The sequence below is a fragment of the Salmo salar genome, chromosome 10, assembly GCF_965601325.2.
Source record: "Salmo salar chromosome 10, fSalSal1, whole genome shotgun sequence".
NCBI classification, from domain to species: Eukaryota; Metazoa; Chordata; class Actinopteri; order Salmoniformes; family Salmonidae; genus Salmo; species Salmo salar.
This window is the reverse complement of record NC_138300.1, coordinates 5,093,476-5,112,275: the sequence shown is the minus strand read 5'-3', so window position 1 is coordinate 5,112,275 and position 18,800 is coordinate 5,093,476. Positions and strand designations below refer to the sequence as shown.

Here is an 18,800-nt window from a genome sequence, read left to right as displayed (position 1 = left end):
ATCCGAAAAGAAATACATAATTTCCCTATAAGATTTGTAGGACAAATTCTTATTTCACACTGTCACTTTAGTGTTTGCATTTAGCCTACAACATGTCATGGGACTTCTGGAAGCACAGCCCCATTCAGGAAAGTGGAATAGAACATGTAGAGCACACAAAGGGGGCTTCTACACAACTCCCACTCTCTGCCCTGCATCCACTCCAGATGCACACCACACACCCTCTCTTGCGCCCTTCAAACTACACCAGGTAGTGGTTTGAGTGACAACTCGGTCCAAACCTCCTCGTGCCACACTCTTGGCTCACCACTTCCTGCCACTGTAGCCATCCCAAAGTGAATGCACAAGCTGCATTTTGAATGCCTTCAGGGACCAATGCATGCAGTTTCCTGGAAGGGGCCTTTGCAGGGTCCCCCACACTAGTCTACTGACGCCGCCCTCAGGGTACTATACATAGGTAGCAATATGCCACACAACCGCTTTGAGAAGCTATGTAGGTACATGCAGTTTTCAGATCCAAATTCAACAAATGAGACAGACAAATTGCACAATGTAAGCTGTGTGGTACAAGGTGAGACTTAAGAATTTGTTCTTTTATCTGAATTTTTTTATTTACAATGACGGCCTACACTGGCCAAACCCGGACGACGCTGGAACGATTGTGCACCGCCCTAAGGGACTCACAAACACGGCCGGTTGTGATACAACCTGGAATCGAACCAGGGTGTCTGTAGTGATGCCTCAAGCACTGAGATGCAGTGCCTTAGACCGCTGCGTGACTCGGGAGCCCAAGACTTGGGGCAGACACATTCCATGGAAACGTAGGCTCCCATCACTGGTGTGCTCTCCCTCTTCCTCTTCTGTTCCTCCTCCACTACCTTTCAATGTTCCGATCACTCTCCTCTCGCTCCACTCCTGCCTCCTCATCTCTATCCCACCAATCAACTCTAACTCGTCTTCCTCCCTGCCTTCTGCTGCTGGGCCACATCACTTCCCTCACTTTCACTGACCTAGAGGGACAGAGTGACAGAGGGAGAAAGAGAGAGAGAGAAACAGACACACAAACACAGTACAGTTGAAGTCAGAAGTTTACAATCACTTAGGTTGGAGTCATTAAAACTCATTTTTCAACCACTTCACAATTTTCTTGTTAACAAACTATAGATTTCGCAAGTCGGTTAGGACATCTACTTGCTGCATGACACAAGTACTTTTTCCAACAGTTGTTTACAGACAGATTATTTCACTTACAATTCACTCTATCACAATTCCAGTGGGTCAGAAGTTTGCATACACTAAGTTGACTGTGCCTTTAAACAGCTTGGAAAATTCCAGAAAATGATGTCATGGCTTTAGAAGATTCTGATAGGCTAATTGACATCATTTGAGTCAATTGGAGGTGTACCTGTATTTCAAGGCTTACCTTCACACTCTCTGCCTCTTTGCTTGACATCATGTGAAAATCAAAAGAAATCAGCCAAGACTTCAGAAAAAAAATTGTAGACCTCCACAAGTCTGGTTCATCCTTGGGAGCAATTTCCAAACGCCTGAAGGTACAACGTCATCTGTACGAACAATAGTACGCAAGTATAAACACCATGGGACCATGCAGCCGTCATAATTCTCAGGAAGGAGACTCGTTCTGTCTCCTAGAGATGACTTCGGTGCGAGAAGTGCAACTTAATCCCAAAACAACAGCAAAGGACCTTGTGAAGGAGGAAAAACAGGTACAAAAGTATCTATATCCATAGTAAAACGAGTCCTATATCAACATAACCTGAAAGGCCGCTCAGCAAGGAAGAAGCCACTGCTCCAAAACCACCCCCCCAAAAAAGCCAGACTATGGTTGGCAACTGCACATGGGGACAAAGATCATACTTTTTGGAGAAATGTCCTCTGGTCTGATGAAACAAAAATATAACTGTTTTGCCATAATGACCATCGTTATGTTTGGAGGAAAAGGGGGAGGCTTGCAAGCCGAAGAACACCATCCCAACCGTGAAGCACGGGGGTGGCAGCATCATGTTGTGGGGGTGCTTTCCTGCAGGAGGGACTGGTGCACTTCACAAAATAGATGGCATCATGAGGCAGGACAATGATGTGGATATATTTAAGCAACATCTCAAGACATCAGTCAGGAAGTTAAAGCTTGGTCGCAAATGGGTCTTCCAAGTGGACAATGACCCCAAGCATACCTCCAAAGTTGTGGCAAAATGGCTTAAGGACAACAAAGTCAGGGTATTGGAGTGGCCATCACAAAGCTCTGACCTCAGTCCCATAGAAAATTTGTGGGCAGAACTGAAAAAGTGTGTGCGAGCAAGGAGGGCTACAAATCTGACTAAGTTGCACCAGCTCTGTCAGGAGGAATGGGCTGAAATTCACCCAACTTATTGTGGGAAGCTTGTGGAAGGCTACCCAAAACGTTTGACCCAAGTTAAACAATTTAAAGGCAATGCTACCAAATACTAATTGAGTGTATGTAAACTTCTGACCCACTGGGAATGTGATGAAAGAAATAAAAACTGAAATAAATCATTCTCTCACTATTATTCTGGCATTTCACATTCTTAAAATAAAGTGGTGATCCTAACTGACCTAAGACAGGGAATTTTTACTAGGATTAAATGTCAGGAATTGTGAAAAACTGAGTTTAAATGTATTAGGCTAAGGTTTATGTAAACTTCCGACTTCAACTGTATGTGTTATTTCATAGTTTTGGGTTTTCACGATTATTCAGATTATTCAGAAATTAGAAAATAGTAAAAATAAAGAAAAACCCTTGAATGAGTAGGTTTGTCCAAACTTTTGACTGGTATTGTATGTTTGTTAGACTGATGGGTATTCAGACATCATGGAGCACACAGAAAGACGTTCATAAATCTGCTCATAGATGACCAGCAGAGTTACATTATAACTGTAAAGGCTATATATGGTATACACACCTCAAGACCCATGGTTAGATTACTTAGTTAGCTGGTTGTCTTTGTAGGGAGGGAGTGAGACGATCAAGTGACAGCATCGCTGAGCAAAGCACAATGTTGTCGCCTACACTCAACTCTCGTTTTCCTGCCTGACAGACAACTACAGAGTTAGATAATTAGTTACAAAGCTGGGACAGTTTCCAAATGAATAGCACTGGTAAAAACAGGACAAAACAAGCAACTGGCTATTTAAACAAATTTCACAGCTACTGAATATCATTTGAGCTCCACTGTGTGGGCTTCTACCATAACACGACAGCTAAGCAAGCTGTCAAATAATTGGAAAACGAGGCAATATATAGCCTATGAATATCTGTAACTAGCAAACATGACAAACCATAACCTAAATCCAATAGATAAATATGAATTACTCTCATCTCTATTTCGTGGCTAGTTAGCTGGTTGTCTGTATGGCTAAAGTAGTGAAAGCAGTGAAAGTGACAGCTTGACATTTCGCGAGCACAGCACACATTTACAGCCACACAACTTTTATAGCTAGCTATCCTGACAGCCAAACCTGACAGCCAAGCGTTGACGGCCGCTATGTGTATTAAAAGGTTAATTAAAGAGAGAAATGTTGTTTGGCGTAGGAGAATGGCTGTGGGGAATGGGTACCAAAGTCAGTGATGTTAAAATGGTATGGTAGAGAGGAGTCGAGAGGTATAAATAGGCAGGATTGAAAGCTGGGTAATGGCCAGTTTGATATTATGGAGCGTGCAGCACGTGGTTATTTTCAGTATCATGGAGGGCTTTTTATAGGATTTTGGAACGTGTACCTGAGAATAAGTGTGTGAGCTTGTCTGTCGCAATTATGGAGTAGTATGAATCAATGAAAATACAGGGGTTGTGGTTACTGTATGTTTAAATATGAATCATAATCCTGGTCTCGTAGCCTGAAGGTAGTGTGAGTTTATACTTAGCTCAACTAACAGCTGTACAGACACACACACACACACACATACACACTTGCAGATACCCACACATTAACACACACACTTGTGGACACACACACACACACGCGCTCAGATCTCCATTTCCATATGCAGATGCTATGGCAAGGGTAAACTCCTACCTTGGTTTTTTCAACCCAGGCAGTTGAGTCATCGCTGAGAATATCAGATTATAGAATCAAACAGACATACTGGCAGACGAAGACTACTTGAAAACAACTCCCACACCGATTTGAAGATTGATTGATGACTAGACAAAATACAACGCTGTGTTCATGTTTGCTGAAATGGCAAATGTGTGCAATTACTAGACTGAAATAGTAAGACAAACATTATCTCTGAAGAAGTTTAAAAAAGTAAAGAAAAATTAATGGAGGAGAAGTTTAATTGGGTAAAGTGGAATGAAATCCTTTTAAAGGATTGGTTCACGATTTTTGAACCAAATCTCTATTTTTGATGTAAATGTTATGTTAATGAAGGGTCCAGACAATATTTTAGCAATTTTACTTGGTTTTGAGAAACTTCCTCCACCCGCAATTGCTCGTTCTGCAGTATGGTGGCTATGGAAAAACGTGAACAAAGGCTCCAAAAAACCCAAATACTCCCTAAGAAACGGCAAAGCACTCAGTAATATTGAACAACGTCATATTCCATTATGTGCGACTCGAGCGGTGTCCCCTACCAGCTGTGCGGGCTACACGGAGAAGCAGCACGAGCTACATGGAGAAGCAGCACAGCTGGTAGGGGAAACTGCAGATCAAGCAATGAGGAAGTCTACAGCAGGTAGGAATAGTTTCTCAAAACAAAGTGAAATCACAAAAAAAGTGTCTGGACCCTTCTATAACATGCCATTTACATCAAAATAGAAATTTGATGAAAAAAATGGTGAACTCATCTTTTAAGATCTGGTCCAGTGGAAAGAACTCTTTTTTTTTTAAGAGAGAAAGTTTTATCCCAAGTCTCTCAGAAATCCGAGCCAATGTGTGATTTCCTGTAAGTAGAGCCCAATACATGGCGGATCTAGATGATTTGAAATCACATGGTCTGAATGTCATAAATCAGTTTAGGGTTGAGGATGACTACATCGCAGAGCAGGGGGGAGAGTTTCGGTGGGTGTGTGTGCTTGCGCAGCCCTACAGCGTAACGTCATACGGTGAAACATGGCCATAAAAGCAGTTAGTCTTCTCTTAGACATGTTAGCCTCTCCTTAGACAAGACCTGAACACTATCATTAAAGTCCCGTCATCATCAGCAGTACTGCCCACAAACACGCACACACACACACGCATGCACGCACGCACGCACGCACGCACGCACGCACGCACGCACGCACGCACGCACGCACGCACGCACGCACGACACACACACACACACACACACACACACACACACACACACACACACACACACACACACACACACACACACACACACACACACACACACCTGGTTTGCAGACAGCCTCCCTAGGGGCTACCTGTTCGTCAGATCCTCTCTGCTCTCTAATTACAGGCCGTAGTGAAAGAATAGGGGGAGTGTAGGGAGGGGGGCTGAGAGAGAGAGAGAGAAAGAATGGCAGAAAAGACAAAAGAGACCATTCCACTGGCAATACAGGAACTAGTACAGACTTCATGAGCTCTTGAAAGCACCCACGCACACACACACAAACTACAAAAATCCACACACCAACAGAGGAATATTGTGCTTGAGTCACCCTTTCCCTTCTCAGCTGTTTCAGTTTGAGAACAAGCCCATGTCTGAGACTACTGCACCAATGTGATCAAATCACCAGTCTTCATTTTAACTCCCAGTGGCCACTGCTCCTCTGATGCCTACGTGAACTCAGACCCCCATTCATTCCCTACACTCCCTTTGACGCGACAAACAAAACATGAAGGCCTTTGCTTCTATCCCCTGTTTTCTACTTTACCGTTGCCATCGCTGTCTAGGCTGCCATAGAAATTAAATGTACTAATCACATTTTATCGTAGTCACCACACTGCCACCATTTATTTAACGCTGCATAAAAATGGATAGCCAACCAAGCAATGAGGCAGACAGTCTGAGGAACCTTTAACACTATTAAGTCTGCAATCCATTTGATAAGCCAAGTAAATGAGGGGGCCAACAAACTGTTTTCTCTGAAGACTGTGTTCATTAGTGTAGCCCCGCAGTGAGAGAGCTCATTTGCCCAGCATTGACAGTGGAACCCTGTTAGTACACAGAGGCAAGCGCTCTGTGACAGCCATTGTGGCATGAGTGACAGCAAGTGGCGAGAGTGAGAGTAGGGGGGCTAGGGGCGAGGTGTCATGGGAGGTGGGGTGATTTGGGGGGAATAGTGGGGTGGGTAGAAGGGGGTCTTTTGGGGAATTCCATAGAGGGCAACAAGGGGAACACCACAGCCACCTACATCGAGCCCGTCGACCAATTACCGAAGCAGGGGGGCTCAGCACAAAACGGGGGTCCCCTCCTAATCATGGCACTCTACCACGGTACAAAGAGAGAGAGAGGCTGCCTGCCCCATTCGAATTTAAATAGGATTTTTCCTCTCTCTCTCTCTATTTTCCTCTCTCTGCCGCGCCCCTCTCCTCTTGGCTTGATAAAAGCAGCAGCAACAAAAGCAGCCTACAAAGCAATTAGGCTAATATAGCACTAATACGTTTAACGTTGGGGGTCCTCTGGTTATTGTTGACACATTTCACTGTTTTGTGGCTAAACAGAGCTGAAGTGTTTGGCGACAGTGCAGGCTTGGCCTTTGTTGAAGCCGAGTTGCCATGCGCCGGTGTGTTTCTCTGGAATGACACAACAAAGGCGCTCAGAAGAGAGAAAAACGATAATTAACTCGAGACAGAAACGCTGAAGTGTGTGTTCAACGGTGTTTGTTGAAAACAACAAAAAAATCATCAGAATTTTGCAGGCAGGCTAAACTGTGGTGTAGTTGCTGAAAATGTGCTAATTAGAGAATTTGCTAATTAGCTTCAGTGTAACTGAGCTAACACAACATTTATCATTCAGGAAGTCACTGAAACACCAACAAATATCCATTGACATTCCCTACCAAATTAGAAAATATCTCCTCCCGTAACTGAACTGTTGAGGGGTCAACCGTAAAAAGAGGCTACTTGCAAAAAAAAAAAAAAAAAAGTTGTAGGTACTAGCAACAGACTACTAGATAAGCCCTCACCTGTGTTCTCTTCCTAGCCTGGGAGTTAGGTTTGGCCTATGAAACGAGCACACATTCTTCTGGGTCAATAATGGTGCTTTTGCCTCTCCCCCATTCCCTCTTACCCTTTCTTCTTTTTTTGAGATGCCTGGTTGTTTGAACAAAGAAATATTTGAAGAGGCTTGTAACCCTGTGTGTGTGTGTGTGTGTGTGTGTGTGTGTGTGTGTGTGTGTGTGTGTGTGTGTGTGTCTGTGTGTCTGTGTGTGTATTTTTTGGACTCAATAGGAATGAGTGTTTCAATGGCTCCGATGTTATTAGGCCTGCTCTGTCATTAGGGGATTAGAGTATATGGGCCGGCCTTGTCGGGTAGTCTGTATGTGTGTGTGTGTGTGTGTGTGTGTGCCTGCCTGCCTGCCAGCCTGTATTTTAATGTGTGTGTGTGTGTGTGTGTGTGTGTGTGTGTGTGTGTGTGTGTGTGTGTGTGTGTGCGTGCGTGCGTGCGTGCGTGCGTGTGTGCATGCCTTCCAGCCTACCTGTGTGTGTGTGTGTGTGTGTGTGTGTGTGTGTGTGTGTGTGTGTACACGGCCTGTATGTTAATACATGTGCCTGCATATGTGTTTGTGTGTGTGTGTGATGTCTGTCTATGTCATGCATCCATGTTTCACGGTGTTTATATTCTCTATGTATGAACCAGGGTCAGTGAGTCATGTTTATATCATAGCTTTTGTGTCACTCCTCCTCCCCACCTCTCCCTCACTGTACACAGTGCTGATCTAGGTTGGGTAGAGCTAACCTACATTGTAAATAACACTTTTATTCAGCAATCCCCTATGACTCAGGGATCTTCCGCCCATCCCAGTACAGTATAGGTGGTTGGAAAGCATCTACCTCTGGCCAGACTTACTGTACCATCCATCATTACACAGTCAACAGAGCTAAAGCTTCACATACTATATGAAGAGAGTAAATAAAGAGATAGAGAAAGAGATGTAGAGAGAGACAATGACAGAGAGAAAGAGAAATAAAGGGATATAAAGAAAGAGGTAGAGAAAGAGAGATGGATGAATTAAAAGCATAAGAGCCTTAAAGGCATACATTTGCATGTCAGTTTGGCTGCTATCCCATTGCCAACGGCCCCAGTCTATGTAGTACACTGCTTTATGACACCGCCTTTTATAGCTTTACTCTATCAATGTTTTACCCTCTGTCTGACATCCTCAAGCTTTACTCTCTCTGATTGTGGTGTCCCATAGTAAAACTTCAAAAGGACATTTATAAGGTTAAATATGATGGAAAATACCTTTTGAGCTGTGTATGTTTGTTTCTTTCAAGAGTTGTCTGACACTTTTTTGTTGTCAGGGCTTTAAAAGCTCTCTTGCCTAGCATGTTAGTCATGTTAGCTCTCTGTGTATCCTTTTTTTTGCCATGGCCCAGTAAGAATGAAAAAAACTAGGTTCTGTCTTATATTTTGTATGGAAAACATTTCTGTCGAGTTCATAGTGATTGCATTGCAGTTCCATAGTGAGGATGGACTCGGTGTGTGCCCTCTTGCTGGCCTTGTGGCCCTTACTGATTTTGGGGAGTGATGACGTTCCGTGTTATGATGGGGTAATTGTGGCATTGCCTCTTCAGGATTGCCTCTTCATTGCTGGGCACAATGAGGGGGCTTTGTCGTAGTATATACTGTTTACACACCGGCCGAGAGCCCAAACAAAACAGACAGTTGCAGAATCTACTGACTAGGCCACTGCATGCGCATACACTCCTTTCCTGGATGTTCCATAGTTAACACTGAGTCAGGCCTTCCATGCACTGTCTCTCTCTGTGTTTGTGTCGCACACTGTCATTATCAGTGAAGTTAGCAGTAATGTAGGGTGTACATGGTCTGTTTTAATAGACTAGGTACTATAGTAGCTTTACACTGTATACTTTTGTACCTCATCTCCCTGTGTGGTTGCTTGCTTGTAAGTGGTCTGACAATAACACTGTAATGTGTGAGTCAGATGGGGAAGTCTTAAGCAAAGAGGATACACACATACTATCATGTACACACTGACACTTTCTCTCAGATGCTATCACTCAAACCTAACAGGGTGACATAAATGGGACGTTTCTGCAAAAGAAAGAGATGCTACAAAGCTAGTCTGACGGACAGAAAGAGGTCTTTGAGTTTGATGCGGTTGAGAATATCTGCGTTTGTCAGCATAAGTATTTCAACGCAGGAATTTGCAGCCGGAAAAGGAGATTACATGCAGCTCCCTTTTTCATGTCAAATGTTCTGTCAATTCACCTGGAACACTTGAAACAGACTGAAAGAGAGAGAGAAAGAGAGAACGAATTGGCGAGGGCACTAGAACAGTCTACAGCACCCGGCCTCAACCTACTAGAATCTGAAGTCAAATGTCTACTGTTTGCTGATGATCTGGTGCTTCTGTCCCCAGCCAAGGAGGGCCTACAGCAGCACCTAGATCTTTTTATTTGTGTCTTACTGAGATGTATTGTCAGACCTGGGCCCTGACAGTAAATCTCAGTAAGACAAAAATAATGGTGTTCCAAAAAAGGTCCAGTTGCCTGGACCTCAAATACAAATACAATTCCATAGACACTGTTGCCCAAGAGCACACAGAAAACTATACATACCTCAGCCTAAACATCAGCGCCACACGTAACTTCCAGAAAGCTGTGAACTATCTGAAAGACAAGGCAAGAAGGGCCTTCTACACCATCAAATGGAACATAAAATTCAACATACCAATTTCAATTTGGCAAAAAATACTTCAATCAATTATAGAACCCATTGCCCTTTATGGTTGTCATGTCTGGGGTCCGCTCACGTACCAAGAATTCACAAAATGGGACAAACACCAAATTGAGACTGCATGCAGAATTCTGCAAAAATATCCTCAACGTAAAACACCAAATAATGCATGCAGAGCAGAATTAGGCCGATACCCGCTAATTATCAAAATACAGAAAAGAGCCGTTAAATTCTACAACCACCTAAAAGGAAGCGATTCCCAAACCTTCCATAACAAAACCCTCACCTACAGAGAGATGAACCTGGAGAAGCGTCAAGTTGGTCCTGGGGCTCTGTTCACAAACACAAACAGACCCCACAGAGCCCCAGGACAGCAATACAATTAGAACCAACAAAATTATGAGAAAACAAAAAGATAATTACTTGACACATTGGAAAGAATTAACAAAAAAACTGAGCGAACCAAAATGTTATTTGGCCCTAAACAGAGAGCACACCTGACCACTGTGACGGACCCAAAATTAAGGAAAACTTTGACAATGTGCAGACTCAGTGAGCATAGCCTTGCTATTGAGAGAGGCCGCCGTAGGCAGAACTGGTTCACAAGAGAAGACAGGCTATGTGCACTCTACCCACAAAATGAGGTGTAAACTGAGCTGCACTTCCTAACCTCCTGCCAAATGTATGACCATATTAGAGACACATATTTCCCTCAGATTACACAGACCCACATAGAATTAAAAAACAAATCCAATTTTGATAAACTCCCATATCCATTGGGTGAAATACCACAGTGTGTCATCACAGCAGCAAGATGTGTGACCTGTTGCCACAAGAAAAGGGCAAACAGTGAAGAACACACATCATTGTAAATACAACCCATATTTATGTTTATCTATTTTCCCTTTTGTACTGTAAGTATTTGCACATCGTTACAACACTGTATATAGCCATAATATGACATTTGAAATGTCTCTATTCCTCTGGAACTTTTGTGAGTGTAATGTTCATTTTATATTGTTTATTTCACTTTAGTTTTTTTTATCTATTTCACTTGCTTTGGCAATGTACACATAAGTTTCCCATGCCAATAAATCAATAAGAATTTAAATGGAATTGAATTGAGAGAGAGAGAGGAGAGGGAGCATAGAGAGAGAGAAAAAAAGCTCTCAAGGAAAAGGAAGGCCTTTGTGGAAAAAAGGTACTGTACATCTTTCCATTTTATGCCAATGCAAACATTGGCTCACTTTTGGTATTGCACCATTCCATGATCTTTACTGTCTTGTACAACAGCAGAGTGGTAGGATAATAACACATGCAGTTGCTTAGTACTGCTTCCCAAGTGCCAGGTAGTAAAATAGTTAATTTATAGTGTTCCCCTCCCCACACTCTTCTCTCTCTCTCACACAGCGAGACTGTTTGCCTAGGCAATGGAAAGAGGGAACAGTAGGAGGACAGAGAGAGAGAGGGAGAAAGAGAAAAGAGTGAAAGGAGATTGGCTGGTTTTTAAAAAGCGAGGGAAATTTAAGTGTATTGAGCTTTCTTCTGGGTGAAGATATTTTCTTTTGTGCTACTGGGGGGTTTATGACACCCTTATCCATGCCTTCTATTGAAGTTATATACAGTATCTGGGGCTCCTGAGTGGCACAGGGGTCTAAGGCACTGCATCTCAGTGCTAGAGGCATATCACAACCGGCCGTGATTGGGAGTCCCATAGGGCGGCGCACAATTGGCCCAGCGTCATCCAGGTTAAGGTTTGGCCGGTGTAGACCATCGTAAATAAGAATCTGTTACATTTTAGTCATTTAGCAAACGCTCTTATCCAGAGTGACTTACAGTAGTGAATGCATACATGTGATACATTTGATACATTTTTCTCTCCGTACTGGTCCCCCGTGGGAATCGAACCCACAACCCTGGCGTTGCAAACACCAGGCTCTACCAACTGAGCCACACGGGACTGTGTTCTTAACTGACTTGCCTAGTTAAATAAAGGTTAAATAAATAAATACATCTTGAGTTTTATAACTTGTTACCACAAAGTGTGTGTGTGGTGTGTGTGTGTGAGTGTCCTCATTTGAACATGCTTAAGAAGCGGAATAGTCTCTCAATGACACTCATGGTTGTTTCCTGGCCCTGTAAAAACATGTCTAATTAAATTAAATTAGTAAAACGAGCAACAAAATAAAATGTCTACAACACTTCCCAGATCACCCACTTAGATGTCTTGTTCCTCCAGTCTTTTTACATTAAATATATTTTTTTACGCTAAATGTAGAATCTTTTATTCAAGTTTAGCAGCTTACTGAGTGGTGGTAACCGTCTCAATAAGTAATTTCCTCTCCTTGGACAAGGTAGTTACCTGGATTCAGCATACTTTGGTCAGGCCTACTGGGGGAATGTCAATGCTTCTATTCATTATGGCAGATTACTTCAGAAGGAACTGGTATTTTTATGATGCCGCTATCTTGGTAACTGTTGAAGGTTTACTTGATTTCGTCTGTGTTAGTTCCTCTTTCGCTAAAGTATTTGTCTCCTTTTGTCTGTTCACAGAAACATTAATGGACACCAAGTGGGCCACAACAGAACTAGCCTGGACCGCACATCCTGAAACTGGGGTAAATTGTTGGAGTGTGTGTGTGTGTGTTTGATCGCACATGTGTGTCTCTCTGTGTTTCAGTGTATGTGTGTGTATGTATGCACAATGAATGTATGTAAAGTTTTTTTTATTAAATTTTTTATTTAACTGCCTAACAAAACATTCATTATAGTGACTCCAGCAGCAATATTAACAGAGAAGAGAGAAGGTACACGTCCAGGTCTGAGTCACTGTCTCTCTTTCACATTCTCTGTGTAGGGAGGCTACCTCTTCTCGCTTTGTACATTAGTCTGTTACAGAGTTGTGTGTGTGGACGTAGGAAGACAAACACAGATATAGACTGAGCGGCATCTCCTCTCCACATGACAATACCAGGCCTGGAGGGTCTAGAGGCAAACACACCAGTGTGATGCAGCGTGGTGCTGCTAGGGTCTGATACAAATTGACCTCTGTTTGTGTATGTGTGATAGACAGTATCTCCACATACCATTCTGCCCAAGATATGGAAGCGTGTGTATGTGTGTGCAATGTGTACGTAAAGTGAGCTGTGTGTTCTTGTATATCTGTTTATGTCTGCGTCTGGATTTTTCTCATCTGTGTCTGTATGTGTCTGTGCACGCATGCACATTGGGCATGCCATTTCTCCCCAAACAGATAGCCGTTGAAGGGGGAATTCCAAGCGCTAGCGGAGTAAATGGCTCTCCCTGGGCTCAGTATGTAGCCTCCAGGGGGTTTCACAGAAACAGATAACAAGGTGTTGCTAGCGACCAGCCAGCCTGTAGCCTGTAGCCTAAAGCATGTATCCCTTATTATGCAGCATGTAGTTTGTAGCATGTAGCATGCAGGAGCCCACAGCTCTAATGACAGTTATTAGCATGGTTCTATTAGCAGACCACACATGGGCTTACAGGCTGGTACATGCTAGGCACATGTTAACTTTGCTACACACTAAGCTTTGATGAAACTAGTGTGACAACTAGCATTTATGGCTAATCCTTGACTATGTGTTATCTAGCTGCCTCGGTTGGTATGCAGGTCTGGAAGAAGGCCTGAGTCCTCACATCCCCCTCACATCCTCTGTCCCGGCTGCACCAAGGTCCCAGTGAATCTGAAAGTAAAATGTAGAGCCTTTGACTGTAAAGGACAAAAGGAAAAAGGAGTTGACTTGTAAAGCTTGCATAACTATTCATCTTGTTCCAAATTGATGCCAAAGAATTTGACCCTCTTTCACACAACCTACTTAATTCATTCAGGTTTGGTAAGCAGGGCTGGCGTGAAGTGTCGGCATCTGTGCTGTACGTGTGGTCCCATGGGGTTGACCTCCACACAAACACACGCTCACGCATACACACACACACACACACACACACACACACACACACACACACACACACACACACACACACACACACACACACACACACACACACCCTCTATCGCCCTCTTGCACACTGGGCAATATATTACACTGAACTAAATACCCATTCACACTTCATGGATTCTCTCGTCCCATTGACCTGGCTGGTGATTATTGATTCCCCCGATGGTCTCGACTCCAGCAGATAGCTCACAAATTAATGCCTTCGCTGGGCCTGATCCTCAGCTAAGCCCCCCTCTCTCCACAGGTCTAGAGGGTCCTGCTAGATGAATAGCCTGCCTCCGCTACATCCATATTAGGCCCCTAATTAAGAGTCTTCAGCCTCGGAGAGAAATCTTTCATTATTTTCTGTCTTTCTCTGTCTGTATTTCGGCAGCGTCCAAAGTTCTGTGGTAAACTAATTTCCCCCAGAGGTGGCAAATTGAAGGCCTAGTCAAACGTGGCTCTTGTACATGTTCCAAAGACTGCCGTTACTGCTGTTGTCCACTATTGAGACATTGCCTGTGAGTTGTCCCGGAGTTGTTATTTAGCTAATTATATTCTTAGCTAAATATTTTACTATTTAATAGTAGTAGCCATAATGCATAAAATGCACCTTTTATAGGGTTCTTTGATCAGAACACTAACAGTTCTTCTTCACTGAACCAAAATGGTTCCATATTTATTATTATTTTTTATATTTATTTCACCTTTATTTAATCAGGTAGCCTAGTTGAGAACAAGTTCTCATTTACAATATATAGAACCCTGCATGGTGCCATTTATGTATTATGGCTACTACTATCAAATAGTATTATGTATTATGGCTACTACTATTAAATAGTAATGTATTTAGCTAAGAATATAATTTAATAAACAATTAAATAATGCACAAAAGAATACCAGCAAAGGTTTAGAATTTCCTGTCATTATATGCAAACATAGTTTTCAAATATGATCTGGTTGTAACGGGTGTTGTAAGGATCAGACCAAAACGCAGCGGGAACGTGTATACTCATCTTCTTTTTAACGTGAAGAAGGAAAAACAAACAAATCACGTATACAAAACAAACAAACGACACTAACAGTCCTATCAGGTGCTCAGACACTAAACAGGAGACAACTACCCACAAATACCATAGAAAAAACACCCCTCTTAAATAAGACCTTCAATTAGAAGCAATGAGGAGCAGCTGCTTCCAATTGAAGGTCAACCCCATTAACTAAACATAGACATAGAACGACTAGAACTAACATAGAAATAAACTAACAAGAACATAGCCCCAAAAAAACGGAACACTCTAAACAAACACCCCTCTTACATAATAACATAACCCAACAAACCCCGAACCACATAAACAAACACCCCCTGCCACGTCCTGACCAAACTACAATAACAAATAACCCCTTACTGGTCAGAACGTGACACTGGTGGCCAGGGAGGCATCTCTTTGTGTGAATGATGGTCCACGTCAACTCTGACTGACTTCTTTACAGTGCAATACAAACAGCAAACCTCACACATACAGTGTGTGGCGGCAGGTAGCCTGGTGGTTAGAGCGTTGGGCCAGTAACAGCCTAGGAACCCATTTTTCCTAGGCTGTCATTGTAAATAAGAATTTGTTCTTAACTGACTTGCCTAGCTAAATAAAGGTACAAAAAAAAATAATACAGTTGAGATGAGCACAGATTCAAGCTCAGTTTAGCAGGAAGCCCAGGGTATGGGATGACATTCTCTAGTACTAAGCATGTTTCCATTTGGCCCAACTTGAACGGACTGTTTTGTTTTGATTGACGTTATCGTTCTAAACATCCTCAGCCAAGTGGAGTCATGTATTGAGAAACACATTAAGTTAAACTAGGTGCCATTAAAAGATAGACACAACCAGGCCTTTTATGTATTTTCTGTATATAACACTTTAAACATTTGCCAATTTGCATACATATTTTCATTTAATGAAACCCGTAATCAGAGCTTTGCCTCAGTAATTTATGTATTTGTCTCCCAATGGTGAGAGATAAAGAAGTAGGAAGGAAAGAGAGAAAAGGTTACACGTTTCTTTTCGCAAGCTGTAGAGGACGATGCGATCGTAGCTCCCTAATTGAAGAGTAATTGCTTGTGAAGCGATGCAGCGAATCTGGAGAATGAGGTAAACAACCAGTGCTGTTCAGTTGGGACGCACCCGGGTTGACACTCCGCCGTAATTGTGATGAATTCGCCGTCCCTTGTTTCCTGACTCATCACCGTGGTAACCAGAGATGAAAGGCCGCGGTGCGGGTGGAAAAGGCCCTCAACGTAACAGCGCCAATCGGGGCGTAATTGAAAAGACACAAACCAAACATTTTACTTCCTTTTTCATCTTTCATCTGTCCGTTCCTAACGCCTCACCTAATTTCTCTCTCCGAATTGTGTTATTGGACTTAGTATCTGAGGCCAGCACAGAGCACTGTACATCATGTTAAATGCCTCACAAACCCTGGATGTGCTGTGTACTGCTGTTGTCATCCACACCTAAGACTTATACCAACAGACTAGAGATGGAATCATTTAACACACTCCTTACATCATCCCTTAGCTATCATGTGTGTGTGAGAGTGTGTATGTGTGACAATGTGTTTAAGAATGCATACATTATAGGACATTTGACCTTTGTTTGACCCTAACACTCATCTCTCTCTCTCATTCCCTCTCTCTCCCTCTCTTCTTCCCTCTTTCTCCATCCACAGTGGGAGGAGGTGAGCGGCTACGACGATGCCATGAACCCCATTCGGACGTACCAGGTGTGCAACGTGCGGGAGAGCAATCAGAACAACTGGCTGCGCAGTGACTTCATCCCACGCAAAGATGTCCTCCGAGTCTACGTGGAGATGAAGTTCACAGTGCGCGACTGCAACAGCATCCCCAACATCCCCGGCTCCTGCAAGGAGACCTTCAACCTTTTCTACTATGAGTCCGACTCAGACTCGGCCACGGAGACAAGTCCATTCTGGATGGAGAACCCCTATGTGAAGGTGGACACCATCGCACCCGATGAGAGTTTCTCCATGTTGGAGTCGGGAAGGGTGAACACGAAAGTGCGGAGCTTCGGACCTCTATCCAAGGTTGGGTTTTACCTGGCATTCCAGGACCTGGGGGCTTGTATGTCATTGATATCTGTCCGGGTCTTCTATAAGAAGTGTTCAACTACCATTGCGAACTTCGCCGTGTTCCCCGAGACGGCCACAGGGGCCGAGGCCACGTCGCTGGTCATCGCGCCAGGGACATGTGTCTCTAACGCTCTCGAGGTGTCCGTGCCTCTCAAGCTGTACTGCAATGGGGACGGCGAGTGGATGGTTCCTGTTGGCTCGTGCACCTGTGCAAATGGGTTTGAGCCCGCCATGAAGGACACCCAGTGTCAGGGTGAGTGTGACATCAAGGACACACAATGTCAGGGTGAGTTTTTTACCGGCCATCACCCAATGTTCTTGTTCCTTTTGACGGCAGCCATTCTGTGCCAAATGCATCCAGATACTGTACATTTACACCCAACTATCATGAAACAGCGAGAAACACAACACAACACATCATATAGTCAGTGGCACTCTCTCAACTGAGCCTCTATTCTCCTGACCTCAATTTTCCCAGACAGTGAGTTGATGAATAATTAAAACGCCTGGGCGCTGCTGTCAGTAACCTATATGACACTGGAGCAAACTGGAGAGATCTAGGAGGGCCAGATCTGATAGAGAACATAACAGGTGCACAGAAGTCCAGACCAAGGTGAATTAAAACAGCAGGGCGGGGCTCAAATGTACTGATAACAGAGTGGGGAGGCAGGGATGGGGGGGGGGGGGGGTAGTGGAACGTTGGAGAGCAGGGGAGATAGGCCGCTGTCAGTTATCGTTTGGCAGGGCTGATTGTGATGCATGGTGTGTAAAAAACCACACAGGCCTGTACTTCATACCACCCTGCTAACAGAAAGAGGAGAGGGATTAGAGATTCAGGAAAGAGATCAAAAAAGGTAGAACGTGTGAAGTAGGGAAGGGGGCTTAGGGATCTTGAAGTCTAAGAAGAACAGAAAGGGAGCTAGCTCCCTATATGGTGTTGAATGGAGGTTATTGAATGTGTGCCCACCTTTAATGGAGTGTGGGCACAGTAAATCTAGTGGCAGGTGTGTGGTTAAAAACTCCTCTGGCAGCTCAAGGGCAAAGCCCTGGCGACTGGGCCTAAAAAAACGCTCTCTAAACAAGTCGACCGGAAACCACAGGGGATAAATCTCCCTGTCGTGTCTCTTCTTACCCTTTTTCTCACTCTCTTATCCCCTCTATAGTATCTATCTATCTACTGCTCTCTCTTCCGAGCCATTGCTCTCTCTCTCTGCCAACCTCTGACTTTTTTTCTCTCTGTGACTTTCTCTGCATTTCTACCTGAAAATCTCTCTCTCTCTCACTCTCTCCTTATCCTCCCCCTCTTTCCTTCTTTATGTATTCCCCTCCCTTCCTTTATCTAAAGCTTTCATTAATGCCCCACCAGAGCACGGTGAGGACATCCACATGAATATTAATCAATCAATAACTTTTTTTTCTCTTTTCCTTCCCTACCGCCCCACATTTTTAAACCCACTCATTTTTTGCTTCCTCACTTCCAATTTCAGCACATATCCTAATCAGTTCCTTAAGCCGTTTGCTCTGCATAAGAGGGTAAGAGACAGAGAGAGGGAGAGAAAGAGGGGGAAGGAAAGAGAGAGAAAAAAAAACAGAGAGAGATGGGAAGTGAGAGAGAGGAGGGAGAGATCTGCAAAAAAAGAGCCTGCAGGATTAGTATTTTCTCTGCCTTTTCCTCCTCATCCTCCCTTCACCCCCTCCACTCTCCCCCTCTTCGCCCTGTCAGGAGTGATGCTCGAAGGGAATGGAAGATGAAAGCAAAGGGGATGACTTCTTACCTCACTGGAAGCAATTGATCAGCACTTTCAATCATTCACACATAACAACTTGCCTCGTTTAAAGCTGCA

General features: G+C 43.6%; 1 protein-coding gene across 9 annotated transcripts in view; it reads left to right on the top strand.

The window, feature by feature from the left end:
• Positions 1–18,800, top strand: part of LOC106613452 (ephrin type-B receptor 3) — a 123,011-nt gene that overhangs the window by 53,629 nt on the left and 50,582 nt on the right. For 6 of the 9 annotated variants that reach the window (XM_082956683.1, XM_045687252.2, XM_082956681.1 and 3 more), the window contains 2 exons: positions 12,407–12,471; positions 16,537–17,242. In XM_082956683.1, the coding sequence (XP_082812809.1) occupies positions 12,407–12,471; positions 16,537–17,242 (771 nt within the window). The remainder of the gene's footprint in view (positions 1–12,406; positions 12,472–16,536; positions 17,243–18,800) is intronic. The other 3 variants (XM_045687258.2, XM_082956680.1, XM_014215695.3) reach the window with 1 other exon arrangement.